The sequence below is a fragment of the Oncorhynchus nerka genome, linkage group LG23 (assembly GCF_034236695.1).
Source record: "Oncorhynchus nerka isolate Pitt River linkage group LG23, Oner_Uvic_2.0, whole genome shotgun sequence".
NCBI classification, from domain to species: Eukaryota; Metazoa; Chordata; class Actinopteri; order Salmoniformes; family Salmonidae; genus Oncorhynchus; species Oncorhynchus nerka.
In genome coordinates this window covers 22,707,594-22,730,941 of record NC_088418.1, presented here as the reverse complement: position 1 = coordinate 22,730,941, position 23,348 = coordinate 22,707,594, and the positions used below count along the sequence as shown (strand labels likewise).

At 42.0% G+C, this 23,348-nt stretch overlaps 2 protein-coding genes across 6 annotated transcripts in view; both read right to left on the bottom strand.

Moving 5' to 3' along the window:
• Positions 1–4,074: 4,074 nt before the first annotated feature.
• On the bottom strand, positions 4,075–12,224 carry LOC115106498 (zinc metalloproteinase-disintegrin-like 4a). 4 transcript variants are annotated; one of them, XM_029629292.2, is made up of 23 exons: positions 12,077–12,224; positions 11,653–11,759; positions 11,422–11,495; positions 11,251–11,329; positions 11,038–11,114; positions 10,456–10,654; positions 10,247–10,312; positions 10,085–10,147; positions 9,693–9,862; positions 9,226–9,450; positions 8,940–9,117; positions 8,585–8,674; positions 7,523–7,718; positions 7,161–7,263; positions 6,791–6,962; positions 6,591–6,671; positions 6,416–6,500; positions 6,210–6,330; positions 5,921–6,095; positions 5,614–5,661; positions 5,452–5,502; positions 5,034–5,315; positions 4,075–4,803 (listed from the first exon to the last, which is right to left on the bottom strand). In XM_029629292.2, the coding sequence occupies exons 1-23, from the start codon at positions 12,120–12,122 to the stop codon at positions 4,741–4,743; spliced, it is 2,751 nt and encodes a 916-aa protein (XP_029485152.1). In that variant the 5' UTR covers positions 12,123–12,224; the 3' UTR covers positions 4,075–4,740. The 4 variants fall into 4 exon arrangements, with proteins under 4 accessions (XP_029485152.1, XP_029485154.1, XP_029485155.1 ...); XM_029629294.2 differs by having other exon boundaries at positions 4,075–4,800; XM_029629295.2 differs by having other exon boundaries at positions 5,055–5,315; positions 12,077–12,220.
• Positions 12,225–14,157: 1,933 nt separating this feature from the next.
• LOC115106496 (gamma-tubulin complex component 2-like) overlaps positions 14,158–23,348 on the bottom strand; it is a 14,406-nt gene continuing 5,215 nt past the window's right edge. For both annotated transcript variants that reach the window (XM_065007954.1, XM_029629290.2), the window contains exons 7-18: positions 23,055–23,254; positions 22,072–22,261; positions 21,743–21,888; positions 21,381–21,561; positions 20,224–20,404; positions 18,799–18,971; positions 18,427–18,555; positions 18,199–18,319; positions 17,767–17,910; positions 17,410–17,538; positions 14,878–15,041; positions 14,158–14,605 (exon numbers count right to left, since the gene is read on the bottom strand). In XM_065007954.1, coding sequence (XP_064864026.1) covers positions 14,530–14,605; positions 14,878–15,041; positions 17,410–17,538; positions 17,767–17,910; positions 18,199–18,319; positions 18,427–18,555; positions 18,799–18,971; positions 20,224–20,404; positions 21,381–21,561; positions 21,743–21,888; positions 22,072–22,261; positions 23,055–23,254 — 1,834 coding nt within the window. In that variant the 3' untranslated portion in view covers positions 14,158–14,529. The remainder of the gene's footprint in view (positions 14,606–14,877; positions 15,042–17,409; positions 17,539–17,766; positions 17,911–18,198; positions 18,320–18,426; positions 18,556–18,798; positions 18,972–20,223; positions 20,405–21,380; positions 21,562–21,742; positions 21,889–22,071; positions 22,262–23,054; positions 23,255–23,348) is intronic.

Here is a 23,348-nt window from a genome sequence, read left to right as displayed (position 1 = left end):
GAATGTTTTGATTATTTCATGGTTTGATCGTATAGAATAATCTAGAGCTACAGGCGACTCTGTCTCTTGTGCTTTTGGCAATGATTTCACACGAGGCCTATTTGACATACTATGCCTAAATACTTATAACCACTAAATACACATGTTTTTCTTTCCATTATTTCATTACCTACACATGTTATTTCAAGTTATCCGTTTGGAGCGCAACATGACGTTGAAAAGGATGTCTAAATTGGGCATTTCTATAAATGATGAAATTGAAGGAATCTAGGGCTTATGTTAACTTTTGATTGTGTTCGATGAAAATGGTAGACCTTTCAAACATTGACTGCCTACTGTGCCAAAGGGATTTAGTTGTTAAACAGGAGTGAGGAGTGTGTTGATATGATGGTAATTATTGTCAAAATTCCACTTTTAACAACCATCAGAATTAGGCAATAATTAAAGAGTAGACAAAGTGATCATGTCAGGTGAAAATGTATATCAAATGTTTTACCATTGCAACATTTGATGCAGTCACATTCACTGTGGTTGTCTGAAGCAACCTGTGTTGTCGAGTTTTTCGGTTATTTTCTAATTTGCAACAACGTCAATGAGCGTCATCATTATCTTTCCTTTGCGGTACCTCAAACTGTCCTGATTACCATCTGAGATGAACTTGTATGAGTTCATTTGATTCCTGGCTCACAGTTTGTCTGGGTACTAATCTTAACATCATCCCAAAACCTACTCTGAGTTGTAAGTTTTTTTTTTGTGTCTTTAAAACCGGTATTAACAGGATTCCTATGCCCTTTTCTGAGATGCTTTGTGGATATGGGCCAAATTCTGTTCCTGCACACAAGCTGCGTTTACACAGGCATCCCAATTCTGATAATTTCTTTCACTAATTGGTCTTATGACCAATCACATCAGCTCTGAAAAAGATCCGATGTGAAAAGATCTGATGTGATTGGTCAAAAGACCAATTAGTGGAGAAAAATCAGAATTGGGCTGCCTTTGTAAACGCAGCCTAAGAGACAGTCACTGATTCAATACATGAGTCACTGACCACTGAAGGATGTGCAGGATATACTGGTCTTGCACTTTCCCCACCCTGTCATTATCACCAATGTTTCTTTGTTTCCGTTGAAAAGAGTCACTCTCAGCTGGCCATGTGACATATTAGTTTTACTGCAGATGTCAGGAAATGATTTAAGAGCAGTGGGGGGGTGAGTGCCTGTGGAGCTGGACAGGTCATGTCCGGCAGGGAAATGTAACCTACTCCCCTTCTTGGATAATTGTATTAAATGGAATAGTAGGTCTTTTTGTCCTCTCTTCAGACATGTGACCGTAGCTTTTGTCAGATGAATATGTTTGCATTCCCTTCTTCAAGTGGCAGTTGGTTCTCTCTTCACCTAGTAATTGAGCTTTAGTTGCTTGTTGTTTGTGCTTCTTTTTTGCTCCAAAGAAAAAGGAAGAAGATATCTTCATCATCCATGGTTCTGCGGAACTTCTCATATTTCTTTGCTCACACAGCATCATTTAAATATAGGCTATTAGTCAATCCTACTCTGTGGGTGTCATCACGTCTTCAGGATCTGAGTTAGTTTCTGCTTTGCATTCACTTTGCCGTGATGGATGAGGAAAATGAATTAAACTATTCAGCGTTTGCTGTGGCCTGGCAAACTGCACTAAAATAGCAACTGCTTGTAAGTAACAACTGCCACTGTAGAACTGTATAAAAATAAACTTGTGGTCGGACTGTCCTGAAGCCCAGTCTAGGACTCTAGGTTTCACGAGGCAAAGTGGTTTTGTCTTGTGTTTTTCATTTAGCATTTTACAATACGAACATTCCTTAATACAAGACCACAATAACTGCTGTACGTTTTGTTCCATGTTCCAAGTGTTGTGATTGTACTCTTTTCTAATAATACTTATTCTTTGTAATCCCTCCAACCCAATAACTACTGTTGAAATCTGAGTGAACAACAAAATTCATTGTTTCGTTGTTAGTTAACTCCGAAATAGAAAACAAGACATCCTTGTTTCAATGTTAGTGAACCAAGTACTAAACTATTAAAACAAGCACAGACACAGCCATCCCATCCCCCATTCTAATAACAACCAGCAGTGTTTTAATACGTTGATACTGAGTGAATCAGGCTGAATCATCGGAGGCCTCAGCATGCCTGAGACCAACCCCTACTTAATGCTACATTCCTGAGCATAAAGCATCTGCGTGCTGATCTTGGATCAGGTCCTCCCTGTCCATGTTACCATGTTCATTTGGGTCTAAAGGGCCAAACTGATCCTAGATCAGGATTCCTGTCTGCTCTACTCCTCAGTCCGAGCTGACCCAGATCAGGGCCTCTCTGGGGAGTCACTCCATGCTTCCCAAACCATTTCCTTAGTCACTCACGAGACTGCCCAGGAGACTGCCTGTAAATCTGGGAGCTGTTCTGAGTCTGTCTGTAAGCAATAGGCTTTGTGGCCAATAGGCCTATGACTCCTGGCTGGCAAAGCCATCTTCTTTTGTGGAAGGATTTTGTGTGTGAACTGAGAGAATCTGTCAGAACTGAACTGGATGTCTAGGATAAGAGTAGCAGTAGTTCCTGTGTTTGGGTTTTTCGTCTCTGGTTAATTGGACAAATCAAGATTTCTCAGGTGTTAGCATCTTTTGAATTTCGGAAGGATAGGGGACATTCGGCCTGTAACTTGCAGAGAGAGAGGGTTGAGCTCCTTTCGGTTTTGCTCCTCTATTTAGCATTTCTTGCTAGAACGTTTGGTCATTTTGGATGGTCACTCATGAGACCTCACAGGAAAACCATCAATCTGGGAACTATTCTCAAAGTCAGTCTGGTTCAACACTTAATATACAGTACACAGTATGGTCCACTGTATATGGGTCAGCTGGGTAGGGCATGGTCCTAGCAACAACACAGTGAGTTTGAATCCAGAGGCTACACAGATCTAACGTTGGTTGACTTTGGATGAAAGTGTCTGGGAAAGTATATCATGACATATTACACTTGAAATTATGTTCCATCAATGATGGTTCTTTCATTGGATGAGTGTTCCCGTCATGAACCCCCCCACCCCCCCACCAGAATGAATGAGGGATATTTTAGGAATGGTTTCAGGCTATTAACATCAGAGATATCAAGGGAGATAAAATGAGTAATTGAAGACTGCCGTTGCATAAAGGGACCAATGCAGACACAGTGGACAGATAAGAGACCTTTTAATACTACGTGTAAACGCCTATCTGAAAATGTGGGCACAATCAGAATGTGGACAAGATCAGGACCAAGGATGAATGTTAGCGCCAGGTATAAACGGAGCTTAAGACACTGTAAGACTAGACATCTTACTGATTGGGGCTTTAATGCAACGTTTCCCTTTGGCACATTTGCCATCGAATTAGATATTGACAGAATCAAAACTGAATTTGTCACTGAGCTGTTTTTGTTCTCCTAGATGTAGCAATTGCGCAATATATAGATGGGTCTAGCCTCCTGGAGCAACTGAGGGCATTTCCTGTTCTGTTGGTTGCAACATACACAACCTGTTAGTGAATACTGTATTGTTCTAGTGAGATACATACTATATTGTCAACCTCCAGGCCACTGACTGGAGGTTCACAATGATTCACTATTCATTGAGCATGTATGAAATCCTGTGTGCTCCTCAGCTCGTTTCCCACGGACTCGTGCACCCCATGACTGCGGTGCTTGACACAGAGCGGTTCTGCAGCATGTTAAGAAAAACAAGTGCCTAACAGCAAGAGATATTATGAAACCATGAAGTACTGTGGAACTAGTGCTCTTAGCTAGTGAGACTTTTCTGCTTTTGGCTTATCGTGCAATTAACTAGGTGACTCCTTGGTGAATTCTGTCTGAGTACAACTATTCAGTTCCACTCGAGCATTAGCTTATCATAAAAAATGAATGATTGTGCTGTCAGATGAAGGAATGCAATGAATATGTAAACATTTCTTTGAGCTTTTCTTGAATATAAACAGTGCTCCCCCTTTTTCTCTGTCCTACTTCTGGGCTAAGATGAGTAGTGTCTGATAAAACGAAGACAAACACTATGTATTTGTTTAGGCACATTTTTATTTGTATTACAATCAACAGTTTTCCTAGGCCATTTGAAGAACAAGGATGCATTGGACTGGATTATTGCACATATCACAATAAGCAGGTATAATACGTACAGTATTTCATTTCAGGAAGCCTATCTCTCACTTGTAACATTAGTAATATCTTTGAAAAAAGAACTAATATCAATGTAATAAATACATTTTCGTTTAAAAAAAAGACACACAATGGCTTGAGCACATGACAAACTTAAAATGAACATTCATATGTGCAATACCATGAGGTTCTCCCCCTCATATTTTTTTTGAAGCAGCCTATAAAAACAAGTACAACTGCTAGGTTTATTTAAAAGGGAGTGGTCTACTGTAAAATAAATGTTTTATATACAATATTGTAAAAAAAAAAAAATTATAATAAAAAAACACTGCGTGAGAAATGCACCAGCAATTCTGTTCCAGCATTTTCCAAACCACTTTTCCACAGTGGTTGAGGAGGACATTTTGAGACACCACCATGTTGATGTTGAGTCTTCAAAGACATTCTCCACAGTTGACTTTAGATTCGGGTCCTCCAGGACCTCCTAGAGCCTGAAACAAGGACTAGGCTCCTCCTCAAAGCCTTGTCTTCCTATGAGTCACCATACTGCTCCATGCAGCAGTCATCATCGACGTGGCATGGGGGGAGGCTTCAATGCAATCTTGTGGCTTGCTCCTCCTGAGGTCTGCTGAACACACAGGGATCAATTAGACAGCCATCTTGAAACGTGCCCTTCAATTCTGGTTACGCAAAGAATTACGAACACAAAATGTATATATATATTTTTTAACCTTAACTTTCCTGAAATGCAATGGTTTCAGAAGTTACTTTTTTTTTATTTTATTCTTTTTTTAAATCTAACTGCTATGAAGAATTTGTAAGACATGACTACGAAAAATGTGTTAGCAAAACAATTACTTGTGGGTATTTGCTGGGTACCTTTGGTGCTGTGGGCTTGACTGGAGGCACTGGGTAAGGACTGGACTTGACTGGAGGCACTGGGTAAGGACTGGACTTGACTGGAGGCACTGGGTAAGGACTGGACTTGACTGGAGGCACTGGGTAAGGAATGGACTTGACTGGAGGTACTGGGTAAGGACTGGACTTGACTGGAGGTACTGGGTAAGGACTGGACTTCACTGGAGGTACTGGGTAAGGACTGGACTTCACTGGTGGCACTGGGACAACAGGCTTGATTTTCTAATAGAACAATATAAAACAATTGATAATCAGTTCATGATTAGACTGTGTGTGGAGACCATGTAGTTACTTGTTATAACAGTTGTTATACCATGTTGTTAACATGTTAGTCATCGTAATGGCTGGAATGACTCACCGGTTTGCTACTCAGAGTCGGCAAAGGCTTTGATGGAGGTAGAGGTTTAGTCTGATGATCAAATAAAAATGCTTGTATGAGTTTGGCACGGCAGAATACATTTCGAAGATTCCAGAGTTTATTAATATGATACATTTAGGTATTTCAATTGGCATAGCTCACCGCTTCAATGCGAGACTGTGGCTGCACTGCAGGCAAGCTCTTTGGTGGCTGCAAGACAACATTTTCTCATAAATATTCCTCTCCATTTAATTGCCATTTATTTTTCTTTGCAAATATCCCTAGTCTATTCAAAGCATACCAACCCTTAACTTTAGGCAGGCTATCTTTACGAGTTCAGCAGCTGTTTCACTTCTTGTTGCTATCAATATATATTTACATAGGAACTGATAATACTAGTAACTCCACATAACAGGTCTGGAGTAGTGGTCATTTTGAGATAATGTTAACTTGTGGTAATGTAGCTCACCTGTGGAGGGGGCCTGGAAGGGACCACAGTGACAAACAGAGTGGTGCAGGCTTGTGTTGCAGATGACTCCATGAAGGTGGGTTGGCTAATTTGGGGGGGCTTGCTCAGAGGTTTGCCCTTCTCACCCCTCTCCCGGAACATTGGGTTCAACTGGCCGGAGGTAGAGTGGACTTTCCTGCGCATCACACATCAACATGTTGATTATGTACCAAATCATTTGTAGTGACAACTGCGAAGTGGCATTAACAATTCGTATTAAAAATGTGTATGTTGGTGAAAAAAACCTCACTTTTTGGAGGTGTAGGTTTCTCTCTTGTTTTTCTTGCAGCACATCAGTCCTGCAACCAGGAAAGTGAGCAGCAGCAACACAGCTATCGCTGCTGAGATGCCAGCTACCACCCCGAACTGGTCTGCAATTTCAAAACATAACCAATCATTAAGATGTTCATTTTCATGAACAACCATGCGTGTCACAACAGAGTGAATGAGGCGTACCTTGAGGCAAGTCTGAATACTTGACGTCACAGTAGGGTGGAGCCCAGTCTGGGTCACAGTGGCACTGTCCCTTGTTGTTGCACACCTAACAAAAGAGCGCACAGGGTGTGATTGGGTCCATACAATTCTAGTTAAGTTGTACAAACGACTCGAAATCGACAGCCAATGCACTCACCCCATTGTTGTGGCATTTGGATGAACAGTCCTCCGTTTGACCATAGACTTTGACATCTTGGCATTTGTGATCATAGCAAACCTGTGGAAACAAAGAATTGTTCACTTCATTTGCCCTCTCATATGAACACCATGAATTTGTGTCCATGAATTCATATAGGCCCTCCTGAGGGGTGATTTGGAATTCATAAACAGTCTTACCTCATTCACACCACATTTAGTTCCTGTTGGGACCATGTCCAGAGATCTTATCTTATCCTGGTCCACTGCTATGTTGCATGTCCCCCCTCCCTGCATATTATAGAAGGCCTTCTGCCCAGTGATGGGATACTCATCTCCTCCAAAGCAAAATAGTGTTCCACATTTCATATTCCTAGGAGAAGAAAACAAATTGACTTAGTATTTGACGTCAAAATATGGCAACGTGTTTCTTAACAGCACAAACATATGGAAGTCTTGTAATATCTGGTTTTCTTTTTGTAAATTGCCTCGAGGAGGGACATTGTGTGGTCACATTCGATGTGAAACAGGAAATGTCAGAACACAGGAAGTCAGATGGGGGGGCACGTACTGTGGTGTGCAGCGAACAAAGCCATTTTTGGTCCTTCCGCAGTGGGCTCCTTCATTGCCACCCAGGTTTAGATTAAAGCAGGAATCCGTGCCTACTTGTGCCGCTAGAAAACAAGAGAAAGGTGTGACAGTTATGACATGAATCCTTACTGTAAGATGATCATCGTTGCACAATGCACAGTGTGACGTTCAACCTGCACTGACCGAATGAGATTATATCTAGGCCTAGTTTTTTTCTCTGGAAGGGTTCTGCTTTGTGCTAATGAAATAACGTCATGCGGTTTTGGATGGTTACGGGCGTGTCATAACTAGTGTAGTGTAAAATGAGTGGCTATGTACTTAAAACGATAAAGACAGATGTACCTGGTCCCCACAGTCTCTTGCAGTGCTGCTGAAGTGTCGGACATTGCCCATTGTAACAGTAGCCCCGACCATAGCTACAAGGTTTCCCATTCATCTGAAAGGTATCTTCTGGGCAAAGCTCTGATGTTCCAGTGCAGTACTCTGCCAAGTCACAGTCACTGGAAGCTCTTCGACACAAACTGGCTGCTTGCTTCAGCTGAAGATTGAGAAGAAATAGTTTAGTGGTTGAGGAATTGCTTTATTTGTACAGTGCTTCTCAAACACTACGCTCAAAGCGCTAACTTCAACACGAAAATTGGACTCTACTACTACGGCAAAGTGTATGATTCTTGGTTAGACGCCAAGTTTGGTTCATACAGTAAAAATGTTTTTTTGATGACTGACTATGCCCGCTGAAACGTCTGTGTACACGGTCCCTGATGCTCTGAAAAGAATACAAAAAATTGAATAATAAAGTTTATGCAAAATCTTTTTGAGCGCGGACCCATTAAACCATTTTGTTTGTCTGCCTCTTACAGTCCCCTGACTGTCATATTAAGGAAGGATATGTGCAGTACAGTACAGGGAAACACAAGTGCATCAGTCTGTTTCCTGGTATTATTGCTGCCATTTCAACCCTGGTTTCTCCGAACACTACTTCTCTTGTGACTATGTACTTTTTTTTGCTTGGTTGTGTGTGTCTGTCTGAGTGGTGATGAGCAGAGAGAGATCAGAGGTGGACGTTACTAGCTGGACTGACTCATTCAATCATACGGTGATGAGCAGAGAGAGATCAGAGGTGGACGTTACTAGCTGGACTGACTCATTCAATCATACGGTGATGAGCAGAGAGAGATCAGAGGTGGACGTTACTAGCTGGACTGACTCATTCAATCATACGGTGATGAGCAGAGAGAGATCAGAGGTGGACTTTACCAGCTGGACTGACTCATTCAATCATACGGTGATGAGCAGAGAGAGATCAGAGGTGGACGTTACCAGCTGGTCTGACTCATTCAATCGTACGTTTAATAAAGCACCCAGATTTCCCAGGATTTTACATATGACCGAAAATGCACTTACCTGGCAGTTTTCACAGCATGCTCCATGAGCACAGCTGGATCCCTCAGTGAGGCGACAGGTAGTGGGGTCACAGCAGCTATTCTTACACTCCTAGAAGGGACAAAAATCACACCAATCAGTTACAAAAGACAAAATAACAATTTAATCTCACCAAATGTATAATTTAGTCAGTCATCCAAAATGTATAATTTACAGTGCAAACAAAGCAGTCATGCGTGTGTATTTTGTTCTCGCCCTTTTATAAGCTTTTGCAAAGTTGTATCATCCTTACAACAAAGATAAACCTTGGATTGAGTCAGTGGAATAGTGTAAGACGATATAATCAATGCCAGTGCACCTTGTGAGCCTGACTTACCTCCACAGTTCCACAGTCACACTCTTCTCCCGGGTCCAGGAAGGCATTGCCACAGGCAGCCCCCACATACAGCCTATCAGAGCCAGGCGTGTCCAGCAGACATCTGGGATTGGCTCTCTCCAGGAAGTCACTCAGCTGCTCCTGACTGCAGCCACTAAACAGCCCTGGGTACACTGACCTAAAAGGTGTGGGAATGATGGCTCACTTTAGAATGACTAACATAGGACATTCCTCACTGTGTCAGTGTGTTAGTGAATGTGAAACGTGTGAGTGTTTTTGTATTTACCTGACCCGACCTGCCATGACACAGTTGTCGTTGGACAGCGATGTCCCACAGGTGCAGCCTGAGGTATCATGGGACATGCCCAGGTTGTGGCCCATCTCATGAGCGATGGTTGAGGCAACGCCAATAGGGTTTATGTTGTGGTCCTGGTTGACTGCACCTGAACTTCCAGTGCACATGGCAAGTTTATTTGCCAGTCCGACAGTATCGCCCAAGAAATCTTTACCACTGTTGAAAACAACAACCAAATGTTGGAGGAAAGCTTTAGAACTGTCATTAGCTTTGCAAACCCCCCGAAACAAGACATTTGGCCATCGTTTCAATGCTATGCATTGAAAACAAAATGTTATATTGATATTTTTTTACAGCATATAATACCAAACAATAGAATGGAAAAATGATTGTGATTAATTGCAATCCATTTCCTTCCACACAACACAAACACAAGGAAGATAAGGCTAACTACTCACGTGACAAACTGGGCATTGTCATGTTTTGCCCTCTTCAGAAGGTCGTCTTGGCGCCACTGGAGAAACCCATTCAGGGTGTTCTCAGGACTGATCGTGACGTCAATGTGATCCCTAGTAGTCCATATCTCCAACCCCACCAGCATGACCCGGATGTTCAATGGCCGATACAACTAGGATGTAAAGACAAGAGGTCTTTTCAATAACTCCTTCATTAATATAAGATATATGTACTAGAGGCAGGTGGGGTGGGGGACTCTTGTTATTACAGTAGGCTAATTCAATATAGCATCCTAAGTACCTATAACTACAGCCTGGACCAGCTCAGAGAAACTCCTTGATCTAACTATGCTCATGCAGCCATTCACAAACAAATTACTTCCTTGAAAAGGTACCTTATCAACATGATTGGCAATTTCCAGCATTCGACCTCGGGTTTTGCTTCCAAATTGTTTGTACTGAAAAAACAACAAACACACATAGGTTAGCCTCCAACAAAGGCTGTCAGGAAACAAGAAAGAAAACATACATCTATATTGATACATAACATAACATACCTCTGCATAGTCAGCCACCAGATACATCTCCACAAATCTTTGAGGCCCAGAGATGGGTTTACTTTTCTATAAAAACATTTTTTTAAAGAGAGGGATAAGAAAACATTGGACTCTTCTTACAAGATAAATACAACATACATAATCTCTGAACACTTTGGATGTGTATTGTGTAAGTAACCAAAAGGAAGCATTAGTAAGTAACTGCGTACCCAGCCTTTGGACTTGAAGAGGCCTAAGAGTCTGGGGGCCGGTCCCTGGTCATGGTCATAGACCGTGCTGTCGTTGGAGTGACCACAGCTGGTATTGTTGGCTCTGAGGTGCTCCTGTCTGTACAGAGCGTGCTCCCCATCGGCAGAGTCTCCTAAAGGTTCAACCAGGTAGACTTTCTGCTCAGCCCTCACAAAGCCACTGGAAAGACACATCAGAGGGCGGTTTTCTAAGTGTTGCATTGAAAAGCATGGACAATCAGTTTCTCCCCAATGAACATAGCATTGTTCCTTCAAACGATATGATATAGTATGAATAATCAACATCAGTAAGCTATTCAGTATAGAAAGTCTAATCGTTGACTTGGAGGTGAAATGGCACTAGAGCCAATGTCATAAAAGTCAGGTACATTTCTAAAGGTGTAAGACCTCTTTCAAAATGATTTCAACCCCAATCCTATTACATATCTGTGGAAATGTTGAATTTCTCAAAAGAGAACTTTGACTTCCAGTGAAATGTCAAGTCATTCAAAAAGTTCAGAAACTGCTGATAGAAAACAGGAAATATGGAGATATCTCACTTACCTAATGCCAGAACAGATTCCAACACTAACGGATGAATCCTCAATGCCTTGAATATGACCATGATAATAGCAATGGTCCTAAAAATGTTGAAATTAATACAAGTATTGGTTGAGAGCATATGTTAAAATACTCTACACATTAAATCTGCATAACATGCAATGAATCAAAAATGTGACACAAAATGTAAGCTATTAATTTAAATGGCTTAAATACCTCATAATTTGGAAATGTTGTCACCCGCCTTCCATCTTCTGAATAGTGTGTTTCAGCGTAATGCCTCCCAATAAGTTGCCTATGAAAAGAATAAGTAGTAGAACAATTAATATAACTGCTACCAAATATGCTACCAAAACTCGTCTAGTAATTGGTGGACAGATGATTTACCTATTTTTCTCCAGATGAATAGTGTGGTTCTCTCCATCAATGGTTAATGCATATTGTAACTCGTCAGGATAAACCTAGCAAAGATGTTGTTTAGTTGTCGACAATGAAAAGCTATCCTGTTCTTTATAACGTCCCTCATCATTGGGATTTGAACATTTTCTCTAATTTGCAGGGAACCATTATTATTAATTATAGAGATATAACGGTATGTAACGGTATGTAAGCAAGCACCTGGTTTGAGAAAATGTTTCTTTTGACCCGACCAGTCAGTCTCTGAGGTCGGACTACATCGTAACGCTCCACATGATCCAATTTCCTTGCGCCCTTGACCAGTACAACTGAAAGAACAGACATCCAGACCTACTTTAACAGTAATCTTTTTCTTATAGTAATTGTCATTGATTTAAAGTCTAGACTGTAGACATTGATCATACTACGAGCATCATACAAGTTATCAACTTTACAATGTTATAAATAGGTACTAAATGTACTATTAAAAACATTTGGGCTAATTAGGTCGCTGTCCTTACAAATACTGTACAGTAAAATTCACCTTATTTTCTGTAGTTGTTCATTATAATTATATATGATTATATGTGATATAAAGACCTTCAGATAGCAAATATTAAACCATAATTATATATTTTCAATTTACCCCAATACGTGATGCACAACAGGAAAGTATATATAGTGTATCGCATGGCTGGAGCGTAATATCCCAGAGTTTCTCAAATGTGCTGTACGCAGCGATACTAATTTGATAGTGAACATAGAAATTAAGCAGCTCTGTTCCAGTGCCGCCTCTCCATGACGTACGTTATCTCCAAGGGGCAGCTGTTCCTCGTAGCAATCATGACATCACTCACATATTACCGGAAAACCGGTCGAGATTTATAAGAAGGCTATAAAGCCACGCCTTACGCCAAAATCGATATTTCAGAATTTATTCAAATTAGGTGAAGGTTAAGGTAAGGATCAGTTTTACGTTTTTGCTAGTCGGTTTAAGCTTCAGCTGTGTCCTTATAGCCTCTTCCTCATTAATAGGGGTGAGTGGGGTAAAATTAGCCATTTTTACATTCAGCATCACTAGGTCAAGGGAAATAAAGTATTCTTTCTAACATAGATTTCAGGATGTGGAGTATCCATGTCAATAATCCAAATTAATGTAAACATAACAGTTCTGAAAACATAGCATGTCAAAAAGTGACCTCTTGGCACAAGTTACCAGGTATTGGGTAAAATTAATATAAGGACAGGGTAAATTGAGCCGCCTTCACATTCGTGGGCAAGTTCTCTGCATTTGAGGCAACTAAACCCATGAAACTGATCAGTGAGATTCTTGATATGTTCAGCAAGCTCAGACTCCATGTCATCAGGCAAGACCTTCTCTGCTACTCTATCAACTCTTTTGCACGGGTACATGTTCATTTTTTGTCAATGTTCCTCTTCCGTGTCACTCAGTCTCATTTTTTTCATCCCTTGATGCTGCTCAAATGGACTTCTTCCCTTCACTTTCAAGAACCTCAAAGGGGGGGACCAGACCCCTGCTCGTTTTCCATTTGTATACACGGGGCATGATGATGTCACTTTCTTCAATCTTTACTAACGACATGCCCCTGGCTTTCAGTAAGGCCAGCGTGTCTATTGTCTGCACATGACTCAACACCATACACGTCAGCTTCTACAGCGGCTGAACGGACTGTAACACTTAACAAAGAGCTGCAGTTTGTTTCAGAGTGGGTGGCAAGGAACAAGTTAGTCCTAAATATTTCTAAAACTAAAAGCGTTGTATTTGGGACAAATCATTCATTAAATTCACTGTAATGAATCATGTGGAAATTGAGCAAGTCGAGCTAACATTAATGATATGCATGTCAATGTCTCATGGGTCAAAGTGGAAGAGAGAATGACGTCATCACTACTGGTTTTTGTAAGAAGTGTTGACAAGCGGACTGTACCGAGCTACTACTAGCACACAGCCCAGACACCCATGCATAACCCACAAGACGTGCCACCAGAGGTCTCTTCACAATCCCCAAGTCCAGAACAGACTATGGGTAGTAGTACATAGAGCCATGACTACATGGAACTCTATTCCACATCAGGTAACTGATGCAAGTAGAATAAGATTTTAAAAACAGGTAAAAATACACCTTATGGAAGAGCGGGGACTATGAAGAGACACGCATACGCACACAAGTGTTAGCACGCATTCTACACACACACACACAGTATTGTTGTATGGTGGTATTATACATGTTGTATTGTAGATATGTAGTGGTGTAATAATGTTATGATGTACCGTTTTATATGCAAGTACCTTAATGTGTTTGGACCCCAGGAAGAGTAGTTGTTGCCTTGACTATATTAGCCCACACAGCTACAAGGATGCACTCTCATGCTAGGTGCATGACCTCATATTGTAGCTTATAGAGACCCCAACTGATGTATAAAAGTCTTAAAAACGATCTACTTTGGTTTAGATACAAACATCATGAAACCTATACCACAAAATTTATTTAACTTTGTGAAAATACATTTTTTGGACCTAACTTCCTTACCAATTTTCCCAAGTGGTTTCTTCTTCACAGACCCTAAATATTTGGTCACATTATACATTTTGTGTATGGTTTCCTAGAAACAAGGGGTGGCTCAACTAACCCTTTGGCACCCATTCCCCCCTACTGTTTACTGTCTACGGTGTTTTTTAAATTCTGTAAGCAAAGATGACAAAGATAATGCTTGGGGACATTTAATATTTGTTATTGTACACAGGAAGCACACACAAAAAAACATGAGGTAAAAAACAAGTTACCCCTATAGAGCTCCAGGTTCTTTTATTTCTTCTGAAATAAATGCATACAGTTCCTGGTTATTTAATCCTATGCCCCTCTTAAAAAGGGGGAAACACCATAGAGCCGGTTTCAAAACACATCAATATCTATGTTGATAGGTTTCTTGAATCAAACACTAAACCGTTTTATGTTTGATACGGGGAGAAATGTCTGGGGGAGAAATGTCGTCTTTGAAGGTGTTTTTTTATATGGGCAGGAGTAGGAGAAATAAATACATATTGCTTGGGTTACCATCAAGCACACTTTGACAATGCTATGCAGCAGCCTTCTGACTTCTCTCTATAGCCATCCTCTCAAGACGCTCTGTGTAGAACCCGTTGAAATCCAACCTATGGAATCAAATTCAAAGCAGTTTTTACTAGGATTGTAACTATCTATAGATCAGGAGTTTCCCCACTCCGGTCCTGGAGAGCTGCGGGGTACGCAGGTTTTTGTTCCAGCCCGGCACTAACACACCCATTTCCAATAACCAACTTCTCACAGTGTTCAATCTGGACCTTGATCAGTTGAATCAGGTGTGTGGGTGCTGGGCAGCAACAAAAACGTGCGTAGCCAGTATCTCCCCAGTACCAGAGATAGACCTGTGCAGTAGTATACCCACCGGTAGATGATGTTAATCATGCTGTGCTCACAGTCGTTGGTGCTGTAGACGCTGAGCTTGTCCAGCAGGTCCAGGAGCAGTGTGCTGAAGTTGCTGTCAAACTTGCTGATGGTGGCTTCGAAGCACGAGTCTGACTGCAGGGCGTCCATGTGTTCCGCTAGGAACTGATGACGGGGAACAACGACATACAGTTGAAGTCGGAAGTTTACATACACCTTTGCCAAATACATTTAAACTCAGTTTTTCACAATTCCTGACATTTTATCCTTGTAAAAATGCCCTGTCTTAGGTCAGTTAGGATCACCACTTTATTTTATGGATGTGAAATGTCAATAATAGTAGAGAATTATTTATTTCAGCTTTTATTTCTTTCATCACATTCCCAGTGGGTCAGAAGTTTAAATACACTCAATTAGTATTTGGTAGCATTGCCTTTAAATTGTTTAATTTTGGTCAAACGGTTCAGGTAGCCTTCCACAAACTTCCCACAACAAGTTGGGTGAATTTTGGCCGATTCCTCCTGACAGAGCTGGTGTAACTGAGTCAGGTTTGTAGGCCTCCTTGCTCACACACGCTTTTTCAGTTCTGCCCACAAATTTATAGGATTGAGGTCAGGGCTTTGTGATGTCCACTCCAATAACTTGACTTTGTTGTCCTTAAGCCATTTTGCCACAACTTTGGAAGTATGCTTGGGGTCATTGTCCATTTGGAAAACCCATTTGTGACCAAGCTTTAACTTTCTGACTGAGGTCTTGAGATGTTGCTTCAATATATCCACATCATTTTCCTTCCTCATGATGCCATTTATTTTGTGAAATGCACCAGTCCCTCCTGCAGCAAAGCACCCCCACAACATGATGCTGCCACCCCCATGCTTCACGGTTGGACACCTACACCACCCGATGTCACAGGAAGGCCAAAAAGATCAAGGACAACAACCACCGAGCCACTGCCTGTTCACCCCGCTATCATCCAGAAGGTGAGGTCAGTACAGGTGCATCAAAGCTGGGAACAAGGGACTGAAAAACAGCTTCTATCTCAAGACCATCAAACTGTTAAACAGCCATCACTAACATTGAGTGGCTGCTGCCAACATACTGACTCAAAATCTCTAGCCACTTTAATAATTAAAAATTGGATGTAATAAATGTATCACTAGTCACTTTAAACAATGCCACTTTATATAATGTTTACATACCCTACACAACTCATCTCATATGTATACACTGTACTCTATACCATCTACTGCATCTTGCCTATGCTGTTCGGCCACCGCTCATCCATACATTTATATTTACATATTCTTATTCATTCCTTTACACTTGTGTGTATTAGGTGTTGTTGTGAAATTGTTACTTGTTAGATATTACTGCATGGTCAGAACTAGAAGCACAAGCATTTCGCTACACTTACATTAACATCTGCTAACCATGTGTATGTGACCAATAAAATTTGAAAGCCTCCCCCTTTTTCCTCCAAACATAACGATGGTCACTATGGCCAAACAGTTCTATTATTGTTTCATCAGACCAGAGGACATTTCTCCAAAAAGTACCATCTTTGTCCCCATGTGCAGTTACAAACCGTAGTCTGGCTTTTTTTATGGCGGTTTTGGAGCAGTGGCTTCTTCCTTGCTAAGCGGCCTTTCAGGTTATGTCGATATAGGACTCGTTTTACGGTGGATATAGATACTTTTGTACCTGTTTCCTCCAGCATCTTCACAAGGTCCTTTGCTATTGTTCTGGGATTGATTTGCTCGAGGAGACAGAACGTGTCACCTTCCTGAGCTTTATAACGTTTGCGTGGTCCCATGATGTTTAAACTTGGTTACTATTGTTTGTACAGATGAACGTGGTACCTTCAGGCATTTGGAAATTGCTCCCAATGATGAACCAAACTTGTGGAGGTCTACAAGTTTTTTTCTGAGGTCTGAGGTTTGATTTTCCTATGATGTCAAGCAAAGAGGCACTGGGTTTGAAGGTAGGCCTTGAAATGCATCCAAGGGTACACGTCCAATTGACTCAAATGATGTCAATTAGCCTATCAGAAGCTTCTAAGCCATGACATTTTCCGGAATTGTCCAAGCTGTTTAAAGACACAGTCGACTTTGTGTATGTAAACTTCTAACCCACTGGAATTGTGTTACAGTGAATTGTAAGTGAAATAATCTGTCTGTAAACAATTGTTGCAAAAATGACTTGTGTCATGCACAAAGTAGATGTCCTAACCGACTTGCCTAAACTATGGTTTGTTAACAAGAAATGTGTGGAGTGTATGTAAACTTCCGACTTCATCTGTAGGACATTTTCTGATTGGGATACAGAAATGTTATATCTGATAGATTGCACTTGAGACAGAATACAAAACATTCTTTGGCATCTTTACGATACTATTGTATTTGGTTGTTGTTCTATGTAACATACCCAGCTAAAACCCATGTCATACTTTGACGTTTTACCTTTGAAAGCCATGCTTCAAGTTGTCTATAGCAGTGAGTATCTGCTGCAGATGAGTGAGTATGTGTGTAGTTACCTTGGAGGTGAGCCTCTTCTTCTCTTGCTCCACGGTGCGTTCGCTCTGGGTGGGAGGACCCTCCATGGTGCCGTGCTCCAGAGACAGGCGGTTCATCTCCCGGTCCAGCTTCATGCTCTGGGTGAAGCGCTACACCAGGAAATAGACACACATTTAATAAGGATCAAGGATCAGCAATGAGAGACACTGTATAGTCACACTGGGGGGGGGGATATTAGGCTACATATCACCATACTTCTAATGTGCATGAGTTGCATGTATTTGTATTTAATTGAAATGTAATACCATTACGTGTAAACTACAACAAGCTGCCTTGACATTCCCAGTTTTTGTAGTTTGCGTTCCACATCCACTAACCTGCATGCAGTTGGTGAACATGACACACACGGACATGAGCTTGGAGAAGATCTTGAGCAGCTCTGGGTTGGTCAGCATGCAGTCCTTCAGGCAGTTGTCCAGGAAGCTGGTGTGATGACAGAGCACGTCGTCTATGTTGGAGGCCTGAGAGAGACAAGATGGACTATATTAGGGCATTCCTGGTCAATGCAGGGCGTGGCATGGTTATGACAGTGTGCACTAAACTGCATCATGCAGTTATTAGGAGCATTGAAAATGAGGACTGGAAAAAAATGCAACAATCTTAGAAAATGCTTGTGGCTGACATTGGTAATGGATGCCAATCTACTACACTAGGCACAGAACAATTACGCCACAAGTAGCTATAGACTGATACACGATAGCACTGAATGCTATCAAGGTGAGGAGCAGCCTTGGTTACTTTCCACGCACAGATTTCAGGTTGTTCTCCATGATATGCCAGGTGGGCTCCATGACTTCAAACATCATGTAGTACTGGATGTTCTGGACAAAGTTCAGCATGCGCTGTCTCAGGGCAAACGCTGCTGCAAACCTTCAGGGAGGAGGAAACCAGATAGCTCATATTAGAACTTGCTCTTAGGAAGTTGGCACTAAGAGGAACAAACAAGGAAGTTAAGTGAAGAAGTTTCGTCAACTCACCACTTAGCTCTGTGCAAGGCGTACTGCTTGGCTGTTTTGTTGCTGATCCACACGTTGCACAACAGCCTCTCGACATGTTTGCAGTAAAAAATGTGACGGAATAGCATCTGGTATCTCGTAAGCGCTTTCCTAGAAAAATACAAACTCTGAATCAGACAGAACACATGGTTATAGTATTGGCATTTAGCATGCCCTGTGTCCCCGGGGGGGGGGGTTGTCAATAGATTGAGAAAAGCTACATTAGGGTAGAAAAGTATATATTTTTTTATTTTAATCCCATCTTCAAGTGAGCTTTTTTTTAGCCTTCATTTAATCAGGAAGTCATACCGAGGTCAGAAGACCTGGCCTTGGATATAGCCCCAGTGTACCGACCTGTTGATGATAAGTGACAGCGGCCACTTGACAATGTAGTCGAAGGAGAAGGCCTCCAGGCCGCTGAGGGCCACCTCGGTGGGGTCGGCATTGATGATGGCCTTCTCCTGCTTGGTCTCGATGGCCAGCACCCGCAGCAGTTGGGTGATCACGTCATGTGGCATCAGGTCAATCTGGGAAACCGGACCAGAGGGTGAGTGGAAGAGTTCAGTGTGACGCCCCTCCCAAAACAGCCACATTACATACCAGTTGTTTAACCAGTTGTCTTTTATATGTATATCCTATAGATCGCAATTTCCCCTCTCCCAAAAAAACACTTTTGTGTCGGCAGCGAACTTGATGGTTGAGTTGGAGATGTGCGTGGCCGGGCAGTCATGGGTGAACAGGGAGTACAGGAGGGGGCTGAACACGCACCCCTGTGGGGCCCCTGTTGAAGATCAACGTGGCGGAGGTGTTGTTGTCTCCCACTTTGCTCAGATATCATATTAAAAACATTTCTCTCCACTATGGCACAATGTGTAGAATTGCAGAAAATGTACTCTAAAGATGCTTCTGGCACCCAAAAAGGCTAGGGCCGGCTCTGACTGCATGTGTGGTTATGGATGTGGGTACGCAGACCCATGAGCCACTGCGGCCCCTCATGATGAGTTCAGATTTTTGGTGGCCCCCACCTCCATCAAAGTTGCCCATCCCTGCAATACAATTGTGATTCTGCCCCTCAGCAATTGTCTATTACTGTGCTAGAGTGCAGCTATAAGAAATAGTCGAATGCAGTGAACAGCAATGGACACACCATTTGAATAACAAGATAAGAAATTACTTTAGATTCACCTCAAAGTAGTCAATAGTGCCCCCAGCTGCTGTAAGCAAATGTTAATATGCTCAGACATATTTTGGGAAGGTTACACGAGCCTATTCATCATAATGCATGCATGAAAGGATATTTAAAATCATACCGTGTAGTATGCATTTAGGTCATGATGCTTGAACTAAACCCATTTACAAAACTGAAACTGAATGAATAAGGTAACCACTAGATGGTGCTGCTGTTATCAAGATAGTATCAATTCCAGACTGGTACTCGTCTAGGATATTTAATCAGTAAGGTCAGAGGGGTTTGATATATGGCCAACATACCACGGCTAAGAGCTGTTCTTGGTCACGACGCAATGCAGAGTGCCTGGAGACAGCGGTCTAAGGCACTGTATCTCAGTGAGGCGCCACTACAGACACCCTGGTTTGAATCCAGGCTGTTTCACAACCGGCCGTGAATGGGAGTCCCATAGGACTGCACACAATTGGCCCAGCGTCATCCGGGTTTGGCCGGTGTAGGCCGTCATTGTAAATAAGAATGTCTTCTTAACTGACTTGCCTAGTTAAATAAAGATTACATTTAAAATAAATAAAAACCCGGTTTATAATTACCTTCAGGTCATCTTTGAATGGGTCTGTGTTAGCAGTACTCATCCTCAGAGCCAGCTCTAGCAAGGCCTCCAGTCTGGGAGGGACAATGTCATCCACTGGCTTTTTCAGCTCCTCTTCTGTCAGATCCATGAAATGGACAAAGAAATCTCCCTTGTCCATTAAGAAGTAGTGCTTGATTGACCTAGGAAGAATACATATTTTAGCATACAACTGAACAACAACTTCTCCCTCAATGTGAGCAAGACAAAGGAGATGATCATGGACTATAGGAAAAGGAGGGCTGAACAGGCCTCCATTAACATTGAAGGGGCTGAAGTGGAGCGGGTCGAGAGTTTCAAGTTCCTTGGTGACCACATCACCAACGAACATTCATGGTCCAAACACACCAAGACAGTTGTGACGAGGGTATGACAACTTTCCCCTTCGGGAGGCTGAAAAGATTTGGCATGGGTCCCCAGATCCTCAAAAAGTTCTACAGATGCACCATCGAAGAGCATCCTGACCAGTTGCATCATCGCCTGGTTTGGCTACTGCTCGGGATCTGACCGTAAGGCGCTACAGAGGGTCGTGTGTACGGCCCAGAACATCACTGGGGCCAAGCTTCCTGCCATCCAGGACCTATATAATAGGCGGTGTCAGAGGAAGGACAAAAAAATGTGTCAAAGACTCCAGTCACCCAAGTCATAGACTGTTCTCTCTGCTACCGCACGGGAAGCTGTACCGGAGCGCCAAGTCTAGGTCCAAAAGGCTCCCTAACAGCTTCTACCTCCAAGCCATAAGATTGCTGAACAATTCATCAAATGGCCACTCAGACTATTTACATTGACGCTCCCCTTTGCTTTTATATTGCCGCTACTCGTTGCCTATTAGCTATGCATAGTCACTTTACAAATGACCTCGACTAACCTGTACCCCCACACATTGACTCTGTACCGGTAACCCCTGTATATAGCCTTGTTATTGTTATGTAATTTACTTGTTACTTAAATTATTTATTTTTTAAATTACTTTAGTTTATTTCGTAAATATGTTCTTAACTCTATTTCTTGAACTGCATTGTTGCATGTGACAAAAACCATTTTAATTTGAGCATACCAAATCAGAAATACCCTATCAAACTTGAATGATCTATATATGGTTGTGCTGTTGTTGTTTACCTAAGGCGTGCGACCAGCTCCTTCTCCTCCATCAGGAAGTCGAGAAGGACCTTGCTGGCGTAGTAGTAGGATTTTTCTATCTGCTCCACGTAGGCTCTCTCCTTGAGAGTGTAGAGGATCTCCTTAGCATCGGGACAAGTCACGTCCCGGCCACACTCTCTCACCACGTTGAGGTACTTCCCTATAGAACAGGATGAGAAGAAGAAAAAAAACAGACACAAAAACTCCACTACAAATGATCAGGACCTTGATACTCCTTGTTTTCTACACTATAAGAAAACACTGAATTGCACTGGCCATGGTCAGGATGCACTAAAAGGGTGACCTGAGCAAATCTGATGCGAACAGTATCAGCGTCTTACCTGTACTTAAAATTTTGTCTGCCATTTTCTGAAGAAAGGATGGAATTCTGTGCTGTACGATGGTGTACCGCTGATCCCAATACTTGTCGTTGTAGTCCTCCTGGATCTTCTCTTTCTGTAGCTCGTGCTCTTCAACCATGAACTCACTATGAAGACAAAATCAATCACAAAAAACATGAACAAAACTAACTAATTATGTAAAAATCTAAAATTGCCATAACTCATGTCCAAGTCTGTGACATAATAGAGAAGTACCTATTTGATTAAATGGTAGAAATGAAGAAATGTGGGAAATGAGTTGCGTGACAAAAAAAACAAAAAAACAATACCTGTAAGGGTCCTTGATGATGCCTCTATAGATCCATTTCTCCAGTATCTCAAAGTAAGGGACACTAGCTGCTTTCGTGAGGTATAGGCACAGTTCCTGGGCTTGACTGTCTCCAGTGTAGTTGAAGGTACGATCGTGAAGGAGGCTCAACGTCGACCCACCCATGCAGTCTCCTTTGTCCACCGAAGAGGCTTTGAGAAGCAGAACATGCAACCCACTGATTATCTTTTTCTTTTTTACTAGGGGCACTTTTTACTTTGGGCAGTCTGCAACAACATACCACACATGACCATCTCATCCTCATAGACCACTGGACAAGACAATATCGGCATAACACCTCTGACAGATCTATCTAAAAAGCAATAACACAATTGAACGTCCAAAAGTGCAATGCAGATATAGCTACCAACGAACCAGAATATATATATGATTGTGTGTATGTATGCATGCATGCATTTGAAATGGAATCAAGAAATTCTACAAATGAACTTTTATCAAGGCACACCTGTTAATTGAAATGCAGTCCAGGTGACTACCTCATGAAGCTGGTTGAGAGAATGCCAAGCGTGTGCAAAGCTGTCATCAAGGCAAAGGGTGGCTACTTTGAAGAAACTAAAATCTAAAATATATTTTGATTTGTTTAACACTTTTTGGTTACTACATGATTCCATGTGTTATTTCAAGAACTGCAATGCTGCTGGGTTTTTCATGCTCAACAGTTTCCCCTGTGTATAAAGAATGGTCCACCACCCAAAGGACATTCTGCCAACTTGACAAAACTGTAGGAAGCATTGGAGTCAACACAGGCCAGCATCCCTGTGGAACGCTTTCGACACCTTGTAGAGTCCATGCCCCGACAAATTGAGTCTGTTCTGAGGGCAAAGGGGACAGGTGCAACTCAATATTAGGAAGGTGTTCCCTAATGTTTGGTATACTCCGTTTATATATACGATTTATTGTATTGTATGATCATAACAGCTTTACCAATGGAGGCTAGGATCTCCATGGTCCTCATGGTAGGCTGGATATAGAACCAGAGCTTCTGCAGGGAGAGCATGCCCTGCCTGTGGAGGTGCTCCAGCTGGGTCACCAGGATCAGGTACTCCTTCATCAGGGTCCTCATGGCCGCCGTCAGGGCGTGGTTCACCTGGCCGTACTCAAAGGACGACTTCTCCTCAGTGAAGCTGCCAGACATAAACACAGCAAAACTGTTATACCAGACAAAACACAAACAAATTGTTTGACAACGCAAGCCACGTGATACATCCCCAGATGGTG

Coding starts and splice junctions, on each gene's coding strand:
- LOC115106498 (XM_029629292.2), bottom strand. CDS start 12,122: ATGCGATACACTATATATACTTTCCTGTTGTGCATCACGTATTGGG. Junction 10,313..10,455: donor TCTTCAAGTCCAAAGGCTGG/GTACGCAGTTAC, acceptor ATGTTTTTATAG/AAAAGTAAACCCATCTCTGG. Junction 7,264..7,522: donor CAAGAGACTGTGGGGACCAG/GTACATCTGTCT, acceptor CTTGTTTTCTAG/CGGCACAAGTAGGCACGGAT.